Raw genomic sequence first — 22,654 nt, forward strand, 5'->3', positions numbered from 1 at the left:
TTCATGACCATGAGTAATCACTAGGAGCAAGGGAACCTTTCCACTAAGATTTCCACCCAATGAATTGATATCACTGGTTGCAAACTAGTTGGTCATCGATGTGCACAGTTCTTTGATACCACTTTGGCTATAAACAACAAATGGTAAAGAAACATAATTAGCTTTTCCAGCACTGAAATGTTATTCATTATATCTTCACACTTATGGATTGGATTTTGCTCCCAGTTACAAGGATAAGCATCTGAAATAACTGCTAAATTCAGTAGTGTGATACCTGTCCCAAATTTCCACCATGAGAAAATCCAACCTTCCTACTCATGGTCTCTTGACTGTAGGAAGTGTTTCTCTGCAGACTAAAAATTAACTGAAAGGTAGCTGAATAAAGCTGAATAAAAAAAAAAAAAAACAACACTAAACTATGCTTTTAATTTCTCTTTTTTCATCTGTGACAGAAATAAGATGAGGAAGACAACCCTCTGTGGGATACATTTTTTCAACTTTTTTAAGAGCCAAAATGTTTTATTCTCCCTCTCCAAGGAATACATGAAAGCATTTCCCTCTTTGTCCTTTTCACGATGATTACTCATTAGAATTTGATAATTTTCTCTACACAAACATGAGTTATCTTTCTTTCTTCCATTAAACCATTTGGATAGAAGCTCTTTCACGGAGTATATACTCTACAAAGTCTGTGGGTTTCCAAGCTGCCTATCAAGACACACAGAGCCTCCTGTATTACAGACATGAGTCTTTCTTGTAACTCTACCAATCTTTTCCATCTGGTATTGTACTTAACAGGTGGATTTTCTGAGACACTTCACACTATGAAGTATGTTAAGGATTGTACCTTCAGTTCTATTTGATTTGCAATTTATTCAATGTTTCTCTCTGTGCATTCTAGTTTGCACAGTCCTAATCTATTCCAGAAAAGACAGAGAGGACAGCAGCCGATCTTTTCTGTAAAAGTATTTCTTCAGAGACAACACCACTAGTTGGAGGTTGCCATTTCACTCCACTTCCTTCCACTGTTCAGTAGGCTGAACACCACTGCACTATACCTGAACATTATGGAAAAGGCTGTGCCAAAAACAGGACTGCATTCAGGTTTTGTTATGCTTTCCACACATATGAAAGGCAACATCATTGTTCACTGAAGACAGAGTAAAATACCTCTAAAAATACATGGATTTAAATTATTGTAGTTTAAATGTACTTTATGTGTTACATAAAGTAACACAGCCTGTAGGCCTGATCTGACCTACAGAAGCCACTGGATTGAGATCAAAACTGATTCTGAGAAACCGAGGGAAACTAACACAGGGCACAAATCCTTCTTAGGCTTCCTAATCTGTTCAATCTGCATGTGATATGGAATAATGACTCCTCCTAAACTCAGCTGACATGTGGCTCAGCTTTGCAAAGTATTCAACAGCAATACTGGTTTATTGCATGTGCTGGCCTGAGTTTTGCCACACCAGTTCCAGCAGTGTGCTGTCCTGGCTTTGATGCGTACTAGTTGGTGCAAGCAGCCAGATGATGAAGCAGATCAGGGAATTCACTCAACTCACAAACTGCTCAGCACATGTTTTACTTCAAACTGGATCAAAACGGCATACAAACAGCTCTGCCATCCCAGAGGATGGTATACTATACACTGTGACATGGTGGCAGGAACAAGGAGAGAGAGGTAGGCATTGTTAAAGGTCACTTTGTAATGTTGAACTGTACCCTCTGAATATCAGGTTGCAGGTGCAACATGAACAGGAACTGGAATTAAAGGGTATGCTCACTCCAATTGTTACAACAGTCTCTGACACATGTGCCCACTGTCACTCTCTCCCAAGTAATTCCTACACATAGCTTAAGAAGGAACTGAATATTGCCTGGAGCAACTTTTCATAAACAGTGTGCAAGCAGCCACTCTGTTTTAGGGATAAAAGAGTTTAACAGTACCATCAGGGTTATTTGACCTCTGTGCCAGAAAGCAGTACAATTCTTGCTTAATCTACAAGTGCATACATGAATCATCAGCCCAAACTCTCACCATTCACCTATAGGAACAGAAGCCTGTAGAGATTATTCTTACACATGTCCACTCAGTGCCTGCAAAAGGCCCCATTTACATTCTACTTTAACTTAAAACTTTCCCCTGCTCCTCAGTTCACAGTGACTGCAGGTCCCTCAGGCCAGCTCTAAACTGACAGCTGCAGACTCGTTCTGCAGGTGATGTGAACTGGTAAGGTGCAAGCAGGAGATGCATTGCCACAGTACATAGCATCATGGCCAGGTTAATTAGCGCTGATGAGAGACAGGTCAAGCTCAAGGACTGTGCTCAAGAGGCCCAGAGCTGAAGGGTTTAATGCACAGTGTGAGCTCAGACTTACTCAAAACAGCTTCAGTAAATCTGGGCCGAGCTCTTACCAGAATTCTGTAACCTTGAGCTGAAGGGACTATGTCTAATGCTGAGACACTGTTTCACTCCATATGCTAGTTCATTATCCAGCTCCTCTCTGTTTTGACTGCCAACAAATAATGATGTTTTTCAACACTTCTCCACTAGGAACTGAATGCACAAACATCGCATCATAAATGCCACCCAACATCTGCCAGGCAGTTACCATCTTCCCATGACTATCACCTAGGCTGAACCAGAGCAAGTGATTTACTGACAATCTGTGTCACATCCTCTTACCTATCACACCCTAGATCATCCAAACACCAAGGCTTATGAATGGCCCACAGGTATTCGGTTAAAATATCACAAGGAATTATTTCTAACAAAAAACTCCCCATGTATTCTGAAATTATTGTTACTTAATGTAAAAATTAAATATTGCAACAGAGGATATCAGTTTTGGTACAAATCTTACAGAACCAAAGCAAATATGCTGATAATTATAAGATATTCACAGAAAATAAAGAAACAAAAGGTCAGGCTTTTCCACATTGCCTAACAGGCAGTCAAAATTCTTGAAAATACTATTGTTTACTCTATGAGTTATTCTAGACCAGTATCAGTAGCTTAGCTGAGCAAAATTCCCTCAGCTGGTCCCACAGTGAATAGGGTATCTATGTAATTGAGATAATGACAAGGACCAGATTTCAAGTAAAGTATTTCAAAAATTAAGCAACAGATTAGTGACTTGCCTTATATTATCTGTAAATTTATTAAGTGAAACCAGAGTGCTCAATCAGGGCAAATTATTTGTTTTCCCACATTCCGCTTTTTGTAGAGCTCTTCGTTCATTTCACAGTGCTTTTCTGTACTGATTCAACTACAACACAAATGAAATACCTCAAAATAACTCTGAATATTTTCAGTGTGCTTATTTTAATCAGCCTTTACCACCAAATAAAAGCTAGTCACATGATTTTTGAGATTTCTGTAACTGTAATTCAAATCAAGCAAATGCCTTTTCTTATTTTCATTCTAGCAGTTTGAGCTTCCCAAGACCATTCTCCTGCTGCCCTGTAAGTTCTTATCCAACACTTTAAGCCTGCAAGCAATATGTAGAGCTGAGAAGACAATCCCATAAAGAGTTCAAGACCTTGAAACGCACAATGTAGCCAGTTCCTAATTTTCTTCCAAAATAAGGCATATAATACAAGCAAAAGCTTCCACTGAAAAGAAGAATATTTTTAATACAATCCCCTTACAGGAATCCATGACAACATGCAATTAATGGACTGCATGATAGCAATCACTAATGTGATTCATTACATTCAATTCATTATAAAAGCTACATGACTATTCTGAGGTCATGCCTTCCCTGAACATGGACATCTAACACATTCTTTCAAGGCCATAAATAGGTGCAATACCTGATGAACTATGTAATGCACATGGTCACATCCTGAAGCATGAAATACAAAATTCCCTTCAGTTAAATCTCTTGACTTGATCCAAGGTGACTCTCATGTCTTTCTTCTTAGAACACTGTCCCTGCAATGCTTGTCAGACTCTCTGCTGCCTTCATTCCTGCTAGCCCAGACAGGGGAGAAGCAGCAGAGACCACCACTTTCCATGGTAGAACAATGGCTGGACAAAACTTAACTGCACCCAAAAAACCCAGAGCTACTTCTCATAGCAGTGCAGCTAAAGAAATGCAGTTACAACTATGAATTATGTTCACCCTATATATCTATCAAGCACATCCTGAGATGTGCTTGATAGATATATAGGATATATAGATAGATATATAGATAGATATATAGATATATACATCCTGAGATGTGCTTGAGATGCATCTGCACTGAGCATTTCATTCTCATGCCTGTTCCACTGCTTTGTTATAATGAAATGAGAGGAAATACAATTTGTAGTTCACTACCCAACTCTCCTTTCATTTATATTTATGCAATAGCACCTACAAATATAAGCACATGCATCACACATAGAGAATGTGTATATATGAACACTGTACATACTGAAAAATTATGTCTGAGATTTTTTAGAAATGGGTGCCTAAAATTAGATTTACATGTTCATGCTGATATGAGAGTACTTTGAAGTCCAGCTTTCACACATGAGCTAAGATTTTCAAAGCCTGGTGAAAGAACTTCTAAAAATGTTAAACTGCTCTGCCTCTGAATGTAATATATACATGCTTATATGTGTCTATAGTGAAAATATGATGTATTTTGTAAAGGTTTATAAGAGTTTTTTCTTGGTTGACTTTGACTACAAAAATGAATTCATTGAAGAACTGAATGAAAGTGAGAGTAAGTACAAACATTGCAACAGCCCTGTAGACACCACATACCTCACAGGAATTGCAAGGGCTTGAAATAACACCATGCTAAAAACCAGTTCAGCAACTGGAAACATGTCAAATTTCACTCTCCTTTACACCTATATCAATTTATAGCAACTCCACTGAGTGAAATAGTGGTATTGTTCATGAGATTAAAATAAGAGCAGACTATGAGCCTCCATTTGTACAAGAGTACTAAACAAGTGTAGTATGAACATACAGGAAAATTAGTATAATCAAACAAGCTCAAAGAAACTTTTGCTGTGGAGAAGGGATGGTAGACACAACCCTTCTCCTTAGCTTCTCTTCAAGGTGTGTGAACACATTCTCACAGTCCTCTGGATCTGCAGCCACCCCTTCCACTCTTGCTTAGACTGAGTCTATGTCTGCCCAGCAAATGAAAACTAAATAATATTCTCACATATGTAAGTACATATCCAGATCTACCATCACCTTCTATGTTCTCAGCCAAGGCAATAAAACATAGCTCTGCAGCTTTGGACTTACAAAATATGTGATCACAAGCTGTATGTGCTTAAAATTCATCATCAGTCTTCACAGAACATATTTAAAAACATCCCAATCATCACAAAATGTGGATTAAATTAGTATAGCCAGACTAGGCTTTGCTTCACAGCAGTGTTTTCCTCAGCTGCTCCTGCTTTAGTTTCCAGAAAGTGATTCCATTGGCATAAAATTAAAATCAAAACCGCACTAACTGACCAAAGGAAGTAGTTCATTTTTTTTTGTGACACCAAATTCATTCTTCATAAAACTGCCTCCCAAAAAAAAGGAACTACACATGTATCAGTGGCCTATCACTGTGAAGTACGAAACTCAGATTCCAAAACTTGCCAACAGTCACACATAATAGCAAAAGGAATGCTTTTATTCCTACTTCTCTTTTTTTATGTGCTTAGTAATAGATTTTTATTAGAAAAATTCAAGACAGCAAATGTAATGTTCCATATGCAAAAAAAAAGGTACACCAGGACTGCTATTTTTGGTTTTTTTTTCCAATATAAACAAACAGTAGGAGACTTTCTGAGTAGTCAGTATTTTTTTCTGTACTTTTCCCCTCCTTTCCTTTCCCACAGTTAATAGGTGACTGACATTAAAATAGTGAAAAAATATGACTAGTTAAAAAACAGACTGGAGAATTTTTATTCCATTGACATCTGTCCTGCTACATCTTTGCTTATGGCAGAGGAGAGCAATCTCAATGATGTAGATGTTGCCTTCTGGTTCCATGCCTTTTCTTAACAGACATGAGATAGAAGAATTGCTGTTTTGTGAAAAATGGGGAAATTTTGAAATTTTCACTACAAATGCAGTGCAAACATTTTTTGCTGTTGCTGTTATTTCAGAAATTATATCTAAAATTTTCATTCTGATAATAAGCATTTCCTGATGCAAAACAACCACATTTCATGTCAAAGTATGCAACATATTTCAAATAAAAGTATCAAACATTTTCCTTCTTTTTAAACTGAAAGGAAGGCTGATAGTGGCCAGGTTTTTTTGAGTACGCAATAGCACTTACCTGGGACAAGGAAGATAGAAGCACACTAAGTCCACAGAAGCACAGAGAAGGTGAACAGTAACAGAAAACCGAAGAGTTGAGGTGGTAAGAGGAAAGAGAACTCTTTAGCAGTAGGGCAGGTAGAAATGGCAATCTGACACAAGAAGGGCTTCTCTCTGGAGACAAGAAGGCAACAGGTCCATGCTACAGCTGCTAGCCAGAGGTGGGAACCCCAGAGATGTTCGTGCTGCCATTAGTCCCCAAGCTCTTCTCCATCTCAGGGCTACAGTGACATCACTGCCTCAGCCCTAGGATGGGGCACCTTTCTTCTGGACAAGTCACCAGTCTCCACACCAGGGACATATGTTACAGCAGTCTGTCACAGTTGAGATGGCCACAATACACACAGTATCACCATGCAATTTCAGAAGGCTTTAAGCATCCACGAATACAAAGTAACATCAGATCACTTCAGAATGCTTCAAGCACCTGCCCTTCTTGTTCTTTAGCCCAGCCTTTTATACTCTTCACCTTACATGCATTGCACCTGTGTGCTCTCTGTTCCCTTTGGTGGTTGGTCAGTGCACCTGGGCACTCCATGGCTCATTGCTTTCAATGCTGTTCACCTGCTTTTCACAGCTGTAGCCCGTTAGGGATAAAGCTCGCTGCAGCCCCGCTCCCAAATACCACAAACTGTGTAGCTACATACCTACAAAGGCCCAGCTTTACCCACAAAATTTTATCTGTTAGTTCAGGTGGGCACTGTTCTCTCTACTCCTGTGCTGCCACAGCAGGATTCAGGACTCCTACCTAGTCCCCTTCCCTATCCAATTGCTCCACACAACAAGCACCACCTCCATCACCAAGTCACTGCGCACACTCTACCAAAGTGTGCTTTCCAAAACAAAAAGAGAACGTATTTTCATTCATAACTTTTATTCCTTTCCAGGGGATGTGAGGAGCCTTATTTGTTCCAAAGAACCCCCAGGCTATGCCTATATAAGCTCCAGCTCCTAAAAGATCAAGTTGGCAAGTCAGAAGATATAAAGCAGACAATAGGCAGACCTTTCAGTCTACAAATTGAAGGTTGAGTGATTGGCAAACAACCTCTCATCATGAAAAATTATGCTACAGCAACACAATAGTAATGGGAGCCAAAAGTATGTCTATTCCTGATTTGTAGACCAGGTTTTAGTTATGCTATAATCCTCTCAGTATGCCTGCTTAGGATCCCACAATCACACAAGTCATGAACACTACCCACAAATCCTGCAGCTTCCATGGCGAGCAAGCAACACACCAGATGAAGAAGGATGGAAAATATACATGTGGAATTGTTCTGGGAACTTAAAGCACACATAACAGTAAACAAAGCAAATATGGTACAAAACCTGTTGCTATTTTCACAGCATTTGTCGAGGAAAGCTGCATAAATGCAGAAGGATGCATACTGCCTCACACCTTTCCTCGGATTCCAGCAAATTAAGCACAGCAGCACAAACAGCAGCAGGGAGAAGGAAATGCTCTGCAGAAGAGCTTCCCTGTTTGCTGCTGCACTACAGGTATATATTTGGGTATGTGAGTGAGAGATGAGCAAGAAGTGTTAAAATTACTTTTCCTCGTGGTTTCTTCTACAGCCTTGGCTGCTTATGGAGATTTGAACAGGGAGACATCCCTTAGTGCCATCCTCCCTCCTCCAGGCACAGTTAAAGCCAGTTTGAAAAGGTTGCTGTGGTTGTCCCCTGTCCACTTGGGGCTAAGCTTCATGAAGCTGTTACCAGTTTGGTCTGATAACTAAAAGACTACCTCTGCTCCCCACTGAGAAGGCACTGCCACTGTCAGATACTGGAGCACTCTGCTTAAGTGGCACTACAGACAAATTTTGGCTGGTGGCAGGAGAGATGGCTGAAAGCCAGCTGACAGGGAAGAACAGTATCAATCTCTGTGCTGGGGGAATCCTCTGAAAATGCTGCTGAAGCAAACAGCAACTGCTAGTGGCACAGAGGCAAACAAGACATGAGTGAACCTGTTCTCATGGAGAAGAGAAAAAGGCAAACGGCTGAACTGAAGTAATCAACATGAACTTGAACCATGGCACAGGGCAAACATGTGGCACGCCGTATGGAAACTCAGAACAAAACAGAAAGCTTGGAACAAAATTAAATTAAAAATCTGCTTCTATTTCAAATTACTCCACGAAACATCTAACTGAAAATTACATTGGAAGTTGATATGACTTTGTGACATGTTGTTCCTTGAAGGCTGCCATTTTCCATCAAAAAAAAGGTATGAAAAACGTTTCAATCTGGTTACCTTCTATCCAGCAAGGCTAGAAAACATTAAGTTGTAAGCTAAAAAATAACATCACACCATTAGTCAGCAGGAGATAGCTGTTCAGCCAGCATCTATCATAATGTTTTCAACAATCCATAGATACCAAATGCCTGGAAAAGAAGGCCAGTAATCACTCCAAGCATGGATTTTGAGCTTTAAATGCATTTGATGAATTAATTTTTTTAAAGACAGGCCCTGTGCAGCCTCACTTTGCTTACTGTTTCTAGATATAATCTACCTTAGAAAGGGTGACCAAATGTCCATATCCAAAACAAATGAGCCTGGAGCATTAGGGTGCTCTGTGTTCTGAGGGATCAGAACAGCTTCACACTAAAACATCCCTGCAAAAGTACCTAAGCTGTCAAATCTAAGCCTTAAAGAATGACTTCTTTCAAAACAAAATTCTTTCTGTGTAATTTCTAGTAAGTATGTGAATGAAATCAGGCAAAGAAAAATCAAGAGGAGTTAAAATGAAGAATCTAGAGCATCTCTCCTATGAGGAAAGACTGAGAGATCTGAGAGTACTTACCTAGAAGAAAAAGAGTACATTCAAAAAGACTTCATCAGTGTATAGAAATACTTGAAGGGAGGGTGCAAAGAAGACAGAGCCAGGCTCTTCTCAGTGGTGCCCTGTCACAGGACTAGCAATGGGAACACACAGAAACACATAAGAAGAAAACCTAATACTTTAAGGATAGTGAAACACAGGAAGAGAGGTTGGGGAGTTCCTATCCTTGGAGATATCTAAAAACCATCTGAACACTGTTCTGGGCAACCAGCTCTAGGTGGCCCTGCTTGAGCAGGGCAGATGGATGAGCTGACCTCCACTGGTCCCTGTCAACCTTAACCATCCTGTGACAAATGGATGAATTATTACCAGTTATGCAAAACTATAAAAGATCAAAAAAAAAATCAAGAAATAATGACAAAAAAAAACCCTGACCAAACAAACAAAAAGCAACACCACTTTTATATTCATTAGGGCAATACTGGATTATATTTGTCAATAATACAGCTATTTGTCCTCTGGTATAATGAGACTAGAACGCTCATTCCAAGCTCAGCTACCAGGCCTAAAGATAGCCCAAAATGGTTACACATAAAACTCAAAAACACCTGCAAAACTTAAGTTTAAAATCATATCCACATTTTCAAACTCCCCCTTTTACATTCATTAAGTTTAGAGAACTGATTTCCATTGGCAAACTCTATAGCAGTATCAGTGAATGACCAGAGTAGGAGCTGAAACAACCATTATCAGAGCAAAAGGCAGAGCAGAGTCTATTTGTGCTCTCTGTCCTCTAAGGGGTATTACAATCACAGAAACACCTCCTAATTATGTAGTTTATTTGCCTGCCAGCATGAGATTCTTCCCTACATGATTTTTAAAACTTGCTTTCACCACGTTAAGAGCAATGTGTTGCATCCAAAGAAATTGAGTTGACTATGACCCCCCGCTCCCCGACTCATATTTTGTAGTACCTAATGGAGGATGTTGCTGCAGTGTTTAACAGCGAAGGTGCCAAATTGTCCAGACAACACACCAGGCCAAAACTGCCAAGTCAGCAACATAACAGCACCTCTGAGTGCTGGATCCCAGTACCAATACTCCTAGCACCTTGCTATAGCACAGGGTCCCCTCCCCTGCCCAAGGCACAGCTATCAGTCCAAGCATCTCACAGCTTTGAGAAGTCCAACTGTGCCACACAGTAGTCATGTGCAAGAAACAGCACAAGCTGTTAAAGACAGGGAGGTAATTATTTGAGCATCCTACTTAAATAAAGCTTTACACCTGCCCTGGTCTCTCCAGGGATCCTGCTGACCACCACACTTTCACCGTGTAGCGGATTTCAAGAAACATCTCCAACCATGGTCACCTGAACGTGTTCACAAAAATCCAAAAAAAGCAACCCTAAAGGTGGTGGTTGAAAAACAAGTGACCATGATGAAAAACAGGTGGAGAAAATGCCAAAAAGTTGATACAATCATCCTCTATGCAGGTACCCAGTTACATAGGATGAGTTGTCTCAAAAACAAGCTGTAGGGCTCCCATTTCTCACCAAACACACTTGGGTGAAATATTTGTAGTGTCATCTTCTACTGGACAACAGTTTCCTCGCACGGTTTTCTACACAAAACCTAAAAAAACCCAAAAGCAGATAGTTCATATTTTTAAACATTTTTCTATTGTATCTGCTTCTCATCCAAAAAGGCACTCACAAGTTTTCAGACATGTTTCTTATAGAATGAGCCTAGGAAATCAGCCACACAAACTGCTCAAGATTAGGAAACATACACCTCTCCATACCTATCTAAATAAAATAAAATACAAAATAATCCCTTACTTAAAACTTGATGAGAAGTTGAGAAGACCACTAAACATAGTCATAACTGTTGCACTAAAACAGTTATATTAAAATAATCAGGCAGCACTAAAAAAATTAAGACATGGTAAGATTGTTCACATAACCCTAGATCTTTCACCTTGAGAATGCACACTGTAAACAACCTTTTTTCCCCCAGACACTGGTTGTTTTCTGCATATTTAAACAGATGTGTGTGCTTAACAACTGTAAAACAAAATCATTTACTTAAATAACTGAGTACAGATTAAGGTACTTCAATTTAAATATACACTTTCAAAATACTGTGACTCTTTTATATTATTTAACATACAGAGACAGAATCCTCATATATGGATTTCAAAAATAACTCACCTTTGCATTTAAGCAAAGACAGAAGGATTTTGCATTTGCTATGTAAGTATCTATGTGAAGGTACATGTGTGCATGTACATACTTTGTATACATTACCTACGTAAGTATTAGTTAAGAATAGAAAAAGTCCAAAGGAAAAAAATTAACATGTTTAAAATATCCATTAGTGTGAGAATAAATGTAGTTATACAACATTCAGTGTATCAAAAATTGTTATGAATGAGGAAAGTATCCTGTTAGAAATGCCTATACATGAAATTAGAGACAAACAGGAAAGTTCCACCATTTCAGAAACATTGTGAAGCCACTTCACTGCAGAATTTCCCTAGTGTTTCCAAACACACAGCATATACTTTATCTGAAGTCACTCAAAATACTGTCTTCAAAAAGATGAATGACTTACTCAACAGCATATACAAAATGAAGTTTTTAAAGAGGAATGCTACATTTTGTTACACTAGTGGGCCTTGCTGGGAAAAAAAAATTGTTTTTATTTTAAGCACACAAACTTTTCTTTCAAACTCTTACCTATTTGTTTCCTGTACTGGTCAACAGGAGTCCTTGATGTAGAGGCATCTTTTCTACCCATTGTTTTCAATCCAAAAATCACTGTCAGTATCAGAAAAAAAACAAACCAAAACAAAAACCACAATATTATTCCTAAATAAATTACCAACAAAATCAATTGCTTATAACATCAGAAAAATGGTAACAAGCAACATTTACATGATTATACACAAAGACATAAGCCTTCCCAGAGTACAATGAGACACTGGAGTTGAAATCATCACTATTCTGAAGACTATTAGATACATTCTAAACATACCTTTTTCTCCATTGCATGGGTTATTAACATTACAGAATGCTTGTTAGTTTGAATGAAAATAAAGAAAAAAAGAAAGGATTTAAACTGATTGCACTGTAATTCAGCATTTGGTACCACTGTAATTCAGTATTTGGTACCACCAATTACATTCCTATATAATTTATTTCTTTAGTAAACCAGGGAATGAATGTAGTATTGTGAATTGTTTCCATTATTGAAAATACATTTACACCACGCACAGGAGTCAGAGGCAGGACTAGGCTGTGTGCATCCACACGTGAAATTGCTCAGGAAACCCACCTGCAGACAAGCAGAGACCTAAAACACAGCAACCCCACACGCTCCTATTTTCCTGCCATGGGCTCTAGATATCTCTGAATGAACAGGAAGCCAAGAAAAAAAAAAGAAAGCTGGGGCTGTATGCATTTTACACCTCTCAGGCATGGTATTGATAGTTTAAATCACCTTCATTGCATTTAAGCAACAACCATCCTGACTCTTGAATGGGATTCTCGTGTCGCACAGTCAGCTTGCACACATCCTCACAAGGAGATGACACTAGGATTGCACAAGAAACTGTATAAGCATCCATACAAAGATGTTCTTTCTGATATATTGGTGCTTCCACAGCATTCACGTAACTGAACAAGCATCATCTGAACAGTGCTCTAGCAAATTCCTGATGTATCTTTTAACATGCAAAATCTTATGGTTTTATATTCATCCCTCACAGGGCTGCCACTCAAGTGGCAGCTTCTACAAACATGCTCATTTCACCTCTTTTTCCCTGGTTATGAAATAAGTGGCTGTTACAGTCATGCTTATTGCTCAAAATACTGGGATCGAACCATTTTTGCTGGGCTGAAGACAGTGGGCTGGGGTCACCACAGTCATGATAAGCCCCACCATCTGACTGCCTCTACAACACAAGAGTCCCAACATAAACACCCACACTCATGAGAGGTCTGACATTTTCAAGAAGTGTCAGATTTACTGTTCAAGCACAGAAGATGCACAGCAGCCAACCCCTGCCTTTTCCCAACTGGCCCTGGTGAGAACCATGCCAAGGGCAAACTTCAGCTGAATCATCCTGGGTAGCCACAAACCATGTGCAGATTGTGCACATATGGCCATGGAGTTATCTGCAAGAGTTGTACTTTTCTGTTAGGCATAACCAGCTGTGCTACAGCAAGACAAGCGTCCCTGGTCACTGCCAAGGCACGCTTTCTGGGAAGTGCAACCCTGGAAGTGCACTGGGATGCCAAATCACGACCCAAAAAGCACGCCATGGCACTGCCGAACACTACTGCCAGCATCCCAAATTTAAAGCAAACCCCATTATTTTCTCCATAGCTTCAAACATGATTTAAAACATAGCTGCAGGAATGATGCCCACTAGTTATTTGTGCATTTTAAAACCACAAAGTTTATTATTTTATATTTATCTGTTCTATAGAAATTACTAGCATTTAATTTCAAGTGACAAATCCAGGCTCCTTAATTTCATTTTTGGGATATATGGCATAAAATGAACTGGGATGCTCCAAAGTCAGCAACCTTTTTTAAAATGTATTCAGGAATAATAGCAAGGTAGAGAAGAGTGCCACTAATTTTTAATCTGAACTGAAAATTCAATTATAGTGTTCTAATTTTTCCATACATTGCTTTGGTTGAACTCAGAGAATATTCCCTGTTTTATATAAAACACGGTTGCAGTGAACTGTAATTCACTGGGTTGCGTTTCTTTCCCCTTCTATTATGCTTCACATGACTGGATCGTATTTCATAACATTCACATCATAATAATTAGAAGGGAAAAATAAAAGTACAATTTGAACTTTCAGCTAATTGAGGAGGCAACAGATACATTTTTACACTGCAAAACTAGTTCTTGGTTTTTTTATGCCACTGTTAAGAGACTGTTTTGACTTGCCTTTTGCAATTTCCATAGTCTACTAATGGTTTATAACAAAACATCAGCTGTGAAAGATGTTTGCAGTTTTGGCAATGCCAGTAGAACAGAAGAAGAAAACACAGGCAAAGATTATTTCCTGACTTAAGCCACAGAGATAGTCGTGTTTGCCTGTGTGGCTCAGCGTCACCGACTCTCACATCCAGAACCTTGAGTCCTCTTGTTCTTCAAAGGGATGCAGTAATCGTCATTCATTTCCACTGCTTTGATGGTTACATAGCAAACGCCCGAGAAACCCACGGAGACACTGGCACACAGAGACCAGTGTCTAATAAGACAGCTATTTGCATAGAAGATCAGCCACAATTTAGAACGTGTTGTGATAGATGTGGAAAGGGAATAACAGATCTATATTAGCATGTTGGAAACTGAGATTGTTTTCACAATTTAATTCCTTGGGGACTATGGCTCATCACCTTCTCTTGTAAAGAATCCCACATTCTTGGGCAACTTGCCATGAGCTAGACTTAAACTAAAATATGGATTAATAAGAGGTAATATTTATTATTTATGAACCTTGCTGTAGGAGTGGTTTTCAATGCAACTTTCTAACCATTTCTTGATAAAGAAAAAGCCTGAAACCGTTGTGAGTTACAAAACTAATCCTCCCCATTTAAAACAGGAGTGGTCATCCTACAATAATTGGTCATCTTTACTGTAAAAGAAATTTACACTCAGGTCTCTGACTCTTTTGCTGCTTCTGACATCAGCTAATGGAGGATCTGGCTTCTCCTGTGTTTCTTTGCCAAACCAAAGGGACAGGCAGCACGCTGTGCTGCATGCATCCCAAGCTGCCTTCAAGTCCCTAAAGTTTTAATAACTACACAACCATTTAACAAAACATGTAAAGGAGCTTGTCACTGCTCCTTTTACTGGCTACTGAAAATACTTGAAAAGTAATTTCAAATAATATGAAAGCAATGTGGGCCATCCTCAGCTTTCAAGCTTTTATAAAAGATGGTTTTAAGAAAACAAAGCGTGGCCCCATTGAATTTTTGTTTATTTCTGCTTCAGAGATACTACAAGATTAAAAGACATCTTTGTTTTTGTGGTACCCTTCACTATTTTTTCACTCCCTCTGGCTTCCCCTCTATTAATTCACCTTTGAAAACTACACACTCAGAAAAACACTTTGTTCCTCTCTTCTTTTACTCCTAAGCAGTGGCTGATAATAATTAAAACACATAATAAATTGCTTATTATAACCTCCCACTGTTAATAGCATTTGGTGAGATTAAAACCAGTCCTAAATGTCCATTCAAGCTCTGACTGCAATTTAAATCCCAATTCACTGTTCTTGATGTATACATAGCATTTTCTACACCAGTAAAAAAAAAAAAAAAAGAAGAAATTACATTAATAAAATAAAAAGTTACTATTAATTACTTTAGAAATACTAATAAAAATAAGAACAGGATCTGTATATACAGATTGCGCTTTGTACATTATTGGTGCAATGCAAATGATTCATAATAATAAGTCATAAAATGTAAATCAGTGCACACCCAAAAGACATGCATATCTGCATGTGTACCAACTTTCTTAGCAGTGATATTTGACAGCATGTCTGCACTCTCCCAGCAGGTTGCCCAAATATTAACAGTGGGAACATGAAAGAAATAATCAATGAAATGACTGGTTTTGTAGCTGAAATATAGTTAGTCAGCTGAGAGAAAAGCAAGTAAAACTCCAGGACAGAAAAGAACCACTACAGAGCGTAAAGCTACTGAACCAAGTCTTTGGCATCTGTATATATGCACAAGTTCCTCATCTGTAATTGCAAATAGATATCTACCTTAAACAAAACTTTGTTTTTGTTTGTTTTGTTGGATGTAATGCAGGTTGATCATCTGAACTCATAAATAAGATTCATTTTTAATGTGATTCAAAGATGCTATGAAAACTTACTGATATCATTGAAGGATAACTGGTCTTCTCCCAGTTAACTCCACAGCTGGTAATAACTAATGGATAGTAAAATATTTACAAGTTACAAGAGAGCAAATATAGCCTTTTATCTACCTCAGGTAAAATTCAAGCAGTACATCAGATAATCTGGAAACATCAAGTTATCCCAAAGAAATGGTAGCACTACATTTAAAGTGGGAAACCATCTGCATGTAGGTACTCTGGAAATTGTTGCTGCTGGTTATAATAATTGGCTTTTTTTTGTTATTGTACTCCTGAAGTACAGTAACTAAGGTCTGTCTACACAGCAGTGGAAGCAACCTGCAACCAAAATTGCTAAAATAATGTAAATTAATTATTTAACCATACTGTAGCCAAGAAAAAGAATTTTAAAATCTTTACTATTATTACCACCTTAAGAAAAACTTCTACAAACAAAATACATTCATGTTCTTTTGGTAAGCCTTACAGTAGTCTTCCATTCCTCTGGAAAGTCTCTTTCAAAGAATGGACTATTATTTCCAAGGAAAGAGTCCCCTGCCCATGGTGCTTCTTGCAGAATCTATCTCTGCTTTATCTGGGGATTTATTTATTTTTCTGTTAATAAAAGGAGTGCAATACTACTTTACTTAATTTAACCTTGAAAGCAGAAGAGGTGATTTAAATTTAATTAAATTTAGGAAAATTAATCAAAAACACAGGATCCATAACTCCAGTCAGAACAGATATTAAAAATAATTTCAACATTCTACACAAGGTCAAGAAACACTGTACTACATCCCAAGATTCAAACAATATAGGAACTACAACTTTTACTCAGACATATATCAGGCTGTTTCATAGCTTCATATAAGACTAGGAACAAAACACACATTGTTACTTCCGATTAGTACCCTCTGCGCTGTTGTTTTTTTAGCTATACAGTACCTACAAACTGCATTAAATTAGCTCTGCATTTTTTTAACAGAAGTAATAAACAGGTAGTAGTTCATATGAATTTTGAACATGTCCTCATGAATATTTCAAAATCCTAAGGCAATATGTTCTGAAAAACTAATTTCATCAACAATCCAGATTAGTCCCACTAAATCAGGAACATAACTCAGACACAAAAGCCACACAGAAGGCCATCTCCACCCCCTTTGCAATGGGTGAAGAAAGAAATGTAATGGTTAGGAATCCAAATCCCTGCTGGAAATCTTGCTTTCTTGTTATGTTCCTAAATCTCCCCAGAGTGCCTAAAATTTGGTGGGATTATTTACACCCAAATATTTGCATTTTCTCATCTAGTGAAGAGTCTACATAATTTTGCTAAACATGGAATGTTTTCAAACATCTGAAGAGTTGAAAATATTATCCTTAAATGTACTCACAGCTAGGAAAAGAATGAATATTTCAAGGGTGGCATAACCTGAATAAGTTTTTTTTTTTTTAAAAGGACTTCATATTTATGTAAAATTGCTTTCTTAAGCAAAAGTAGGCTATTAAAAATGTTAAAAGGTTCCTTCCATTCCCAGAAGAGTACAGTTTGTCTCTGCTTCTGCAGGATGAAAATGTAGTAGGCCAAAACACACTTATAAAAGGACTACTAACACAGAAGAGATTTATTTTGCATCTGGTGTTATTCTTGCTATAAAAAAATAGGAAATTTTGCAGAAGAATATTCCTAACTGTAGTGATTCTATACACCTTACATTTTATTTTCATGATTAGGTTGTTATACCTTCAGAACAAGATTCCCTACTTACTTCAGAGAAGAGTAGAGCTATAGCATGTGTGAAACATATATTCAATTTAATATGAAGACAGATCTTCATCTGAACAAATTTAAAATACCAAACGTCCATAGAGGAACTTTTTTCCCTCATTTTTATTAATCTATGATGGCACTGATGTGTCAAGAAAATATCCTTAAAGAAGTTCATGAAGGAAAAAAGCACACACGTGGTTCATTTCTGCCTTGCCAGACAGTTGAAGAATTACATTCTTCAACAGTAACTGAATCTGGCTAAACATTTCTGCGGAGAGAGGGAAGGACATGGGACTATGGAAAAAATCAGAGCTAAAAAGGGTAGAAGAACTGACACCCAGACCACTCCATTGCCCAGAGGCAGATCTGCCACGGATGGATACAGTTTTCATGGGAGCACATGGTGACGCTGTACAGACACCTCTGTGGCACGAGGTGTAGGGAGGATGTCACCACCACCACACAAAACAGAGTGAAGCACAGCTCTCTGCCTGAAGAGTCCAAAGTTCATAGAGTCAAGAGCAACAATGAGAAACAATTATTTGCTCTGTCTCAGTAACTGACGTGTCAGCAGCAGACACTTTTGCAGTTCAGTTAAATCCCAGCAATTTCACTCCTTCTTTGATCCCTGGCACATACCCCTTCAGCACTCATTTTCTTTGATAAAGTAGGGACTAACTTTAATTATAAAGCTAGAGGTCAAAGACCTTAACTTTCAAAATCAGCTAAGTTTGCCTAAGCACTTCACTTCCAGTAAGTTACAAAGTTGCCATTCTTAAAGGCAATGGAGTCCTGTATGGTTTTACCAAAGTCTTACTCCAAAATCTCAGAGACTTTTTTGCCCTCCTAGGTGTTACAGCAAGGGAAGAGTGACTTCTTTCCATTCTGTAAATGAGAAAATAAGCCCTCTATTCTCCCTTCTTTAGTTCTGGGAACTGACAAAAGTTCTCTTTTTCCTAAACACTACTTCTTTCCTGGGCCTGTCACAAGCCACGGCCTTGCTATAAGCCTGAATGCTTCAATTACACACACTTGTTAATTTCTCATTTGTACGTTTTTAAGCTTAGGCTCATTTTTGATGGAAGTGAAATTCTGATTTTTTCCTCCAGTGAGAAGAAGTATTTAGGGATTATCTTCCCTTTAGTATATCCATCTTAAACTACAGTTCTCAGCCATCCAGAGAACAGTGTTTCACAAAGTTTTCAATATTGCAAAATGGGATAATGACCTTTATTGAAAATAAAACTTTTAACTTCTAAAGTTATTCACACATACAAAAAAAAAAAATGGGAACAGGTAGCAATTTCATATTTATCATGCTTTTATTTCTATGGTGCCTTTCTTTTCACTTGTCTTACCTTAAGACATCTAAAACCAAAAGATTTCACAGTAAATTATTTAAAAGCTGAAATAGTTTTTTAAAGTAATATTTCAAAACAAGACAGTTTGAAACTGCTGTAATTTTTCCTTTCTTCTCATGCTCTCACACTGTTTATAAAAAACCCAAACTTTTTAAAGTATGTGAGGCTAAGTCTCCACTTAATTTTTCTCCATTAATTCTAACATTGATATCTACTTTTCTTGAATATGCCTATCATTCAAGCAGAAACCTAACTCTCAGCAAATAAAATTATGTTAATAATTGAAAACTGGAGGAGAAAACAGTCACAAATACATCATGCAGGCACAGAGCTGAGAGACAGACAAATCAAATGTGCCCTTCTGTAACATATTTCACTGTAGTATCACACAATGTCCCATCCCATGACTTCAAGTCATAGTAATTGCCAAAACTGGTCACCATGTTTGTAGCCTAATGATTGCTCCCCTTCTTACCCTGAGTAAGCTTGCAAAAGCTGAAAGCACTCTACAAATGACAGTAGCAAATAATACTTCAGTCTACATAAACCTAATCATAACGCTTCAGCAAAACAAAATTATTAGTTCCATTACTAAACCTGGTGTGCAAAAGGAGTTACAGGATAATCATGGAGGCCCAAAGGCCTGCCACTATAACGCCTCAGCCCTGGAGAGGTCAAAGCAGGCAAGGAGAAACACCCCTCTAAGATTAGGGTCAGAAGTGTCTCCCTCCCATAGACCTTTGCAGGCACGTGTTAACGTCTTAAGTTCTATTGGTTTGTACCGGTGGGTTGTATTGGTGTGTTCCACCCCAGTTCGGCCCTCATTGACCATATCTGTATATTCCCTAGAATGGGTCCCAGTTTGCTGCAGTGTTCCACCCCTGTTATCCATTGGTTCCCCTGGTTGGCTGCCCCACCTCTGCACCACTTTCTCCTGTTCCCATTGGTCTTTGACCCTCACATCTACCCCTTTTTCTCCATATAAAACCCTGTGCCCTCAGTCCAAGTTTGTCTTTGTCCCTGGACCCCCTTCAAAGCAATAAGCAGCTTTTGGATCTCCAAAGAAAGACCCATCCTTTGCCTCTTTCGTCAGCCATCATAGTAAGCATACTCTGAGCCCCGAAAGCACTGGTCAGAAGGACCCCAGAAGAACTCATTGAAGCCCACTGCTTCAGGTAATCTCTCCATCCAGCATTCAGAACAAATGCACATTTTTTTCCTTTCTCTGAAGCTACTGCAGCTTAATAAGCTTTAAAAAGGTTGATCTATGAATGAAGAAAAATAGTTTTATGCCATTTTTTTTTTTTTTTGTTTCACATGCTGTATTAAGCATTCAGGAAAGCAACTCAGCTTTAAAAAAAAAATCATTTAGTCTAGTCACCAGGCAAAAGAAACATGAAGTATAAGGAGTTTTAATTTGGTGGGTTTTGTATTTATGTTTTCCTCCATTATTCAACAGCTGATTAAAGACAGAGGAATCACAGAATCGGTCAGGATAGAAAGGACCACAGTGGGTCATCTCGTCCAACATCCCTGATCAAGGAGGGTCTTCCTGCAACACATGGCATAGGACTGCATCCACATGCAGATCTTCCCCATGAAGATCAGAACATAAAGCTGGCATGCATTTCATCAGCCTTAACAAAATACATCTTTTTTTGTACTTTCTTTCTTTAAAATTGAGACGAAAACCAGTAGATAACCAGTAGCTAACTTAAGTGTTAGCAGAAAAAATGTAAAGTTCAGCCCTACAACACTTAATAATAAGCTTAATAGTCAGTCTTAGTGAACACAGACCCATAGATGTTAACAGTAGCATTTTCAAAATGCCCTACTTGGTTTTGAAGGATTAAGCCATAACTGGGTGAGAAGTTTAATATGGCATAAATAACTTCAGCTCAGTAGTTTCTAAAGTCGTTCAAAACAATAGGCCAAGCACACTCTCTGCAGATTTTATCTAAATTGCTCAAGACTTGCCTCTCCTGAAAACTACCTAGAGATCCCATTAAAGACAATGATTTTTAAGAATAAAGTAATAGCTTACATGATACCATCTCTTTGGGAGCTTTATGTTGTATTTGGGCAAAAAGGGGAGTGTAAGATCATTGATGTCTATCTACAATCTGAACCTTGAACAAAGTTTGAATTAAATTAATCAGGCTAAAACCTTTATATGCACCAAATGAAAAAATAAGTTTGATAATCATCAGAAAATCTGGTAAACTGTTTCCTTGCCTCATTTTAAGGCAGAAAAAATTGTAGAATGCAGCTGGGAAGAAGGGCCGCAAAATGAAAAAATCATCAACCAGCAGAAAACTATCAGTTGAAATAGAACATCATGTGAAGAGCTGAAGATTTTTGATGAAACCATTTGTGCAAATGCCTGCTTGGGCTCTTTTCACAGTTCTTCCCACTAATGGGAACAAGGTGGGAGAAGACTACATCCCCATCTCTTCCCTCTGTTCCTGAACAGCGTGCAGGTGTGTGTCATAAGGAGGAGATTTTGTTTCAGGGTTCACTGTCCAGAAGAATGCCAAAAGACAGAATGACACTGAGACAAAAACATTAAAAAAAAAGTATTCCTTTTTTGTTTTGAGTCATTCCGTATGAGTGAAATTTTATTTACCATAAAAATAGTAGTGAAATACAAAATTGAACACTTTTTTATGGGTGGCTGCTTTAGAAGATGGCACATTTTTTTAAGATCCTGAATTCTAATGTGTTAAAGGTTGGCCTTTTCTGGCCTAAAATACCTCTGATTAGAGATTCCTATACCATAATCCAGTTACAAACAGAATAGTTGTAAGACTGCTAAAAGACATAGTTTGCAAAGCAGTTAGTGAGCATTTCTTATGGAATCTAACCTGAGATAAAATGGCAGAAGACAATCCACTCCATTTGCTCAAATTTCCTGAGTGCATCTCTCTAAGCACTAGAGGTGTCCTTGGGTGACAAACCAGGAAAGGGGTTTGCACATGCCCTTGGCTAGAGTCGAAGCAGAATGTGTGCTTCTGCCATAAAGTTTTATTAGGAGAAGGTGATTGCACTGCCTGAAATCTAACCTTGTAGATGACATACAACAATTAAAACCTTCTAGAGCATATAGTAAAATGAGTTTAGATTGGTTTTCTTAAGGACACACCAATATCACAAGAAATTGGAGGTCTGTTCTCTTCCTGCTACAATTGCCCAGTCCGGCCACTACTGTATCAACAGCTGTACAGCTCTGTAACAAAGTTTAAAAGTTTAAGCAGAGCTGGGTCAACTCTGAAAATAAAGCTAAGTTGCTTCCTCTGTTACCTTTCAGAAGATTTTATCCCATGCACTCAGCTTTACAGCTGTTCCAGTTGTTTCCACCTGATCTATATATTTATTTTAATAAGGTGAGTAAATAAAAATGTGTAATGGTATAGTACAAGGGAAACACCCTTCCAGCTCTTCACTATTTCCAGCAATGTGCATAAATGTGAAGGCTCAAAACCAGAAAAGAGACAAGTTTGGTAACAGAGT

The 22,654-nt window shown here is 38.2% G+C and overlaps 1 protein-coding gene across 3 annotated transcripts in view; it reads right to left on the reverse strand.

Annotated features, from left to right (window-relative positions):
* TRIQK (triple QxxK/R motif containing) overlaps positions 1 to 22,654 on the reverse strand; it is a 57,150-nt gene that overhangs the window by 27,019 nt on the left and 7,477 nt on the right. For all 3 annotated transcript variants that reach the window (XM_053987242.1, XM_053987225.1, XM_053987234.1), the window contains one exon: positions 11,856 to 11,936. In XM_053987242.1, coding sequence (XP_053843217.1) covers positions 11,856 to 11,916 — 61 coding nt within the window. In that variant the 5' untranslated portion in view covers positions 11,917 to 11,936. The remainder of the gene's footprint in view (positions 1 to 11,855; positions 11,937 to 22,654) is intronic.

This window comes from Vidua macroura, chromosome 1 (genome assembly GCF_024509145.1).
Source record: "Vidua macroura isolate BioBank_ID:100142 chromosome 1, ASM2450914v1, whole genome shotgun sequence".
Lineage (NCBI taxonomy): Eukaryota > Metazoa > Chordata > Aves > Passeriformes > Viduidae > Vidua > Vidua macroura.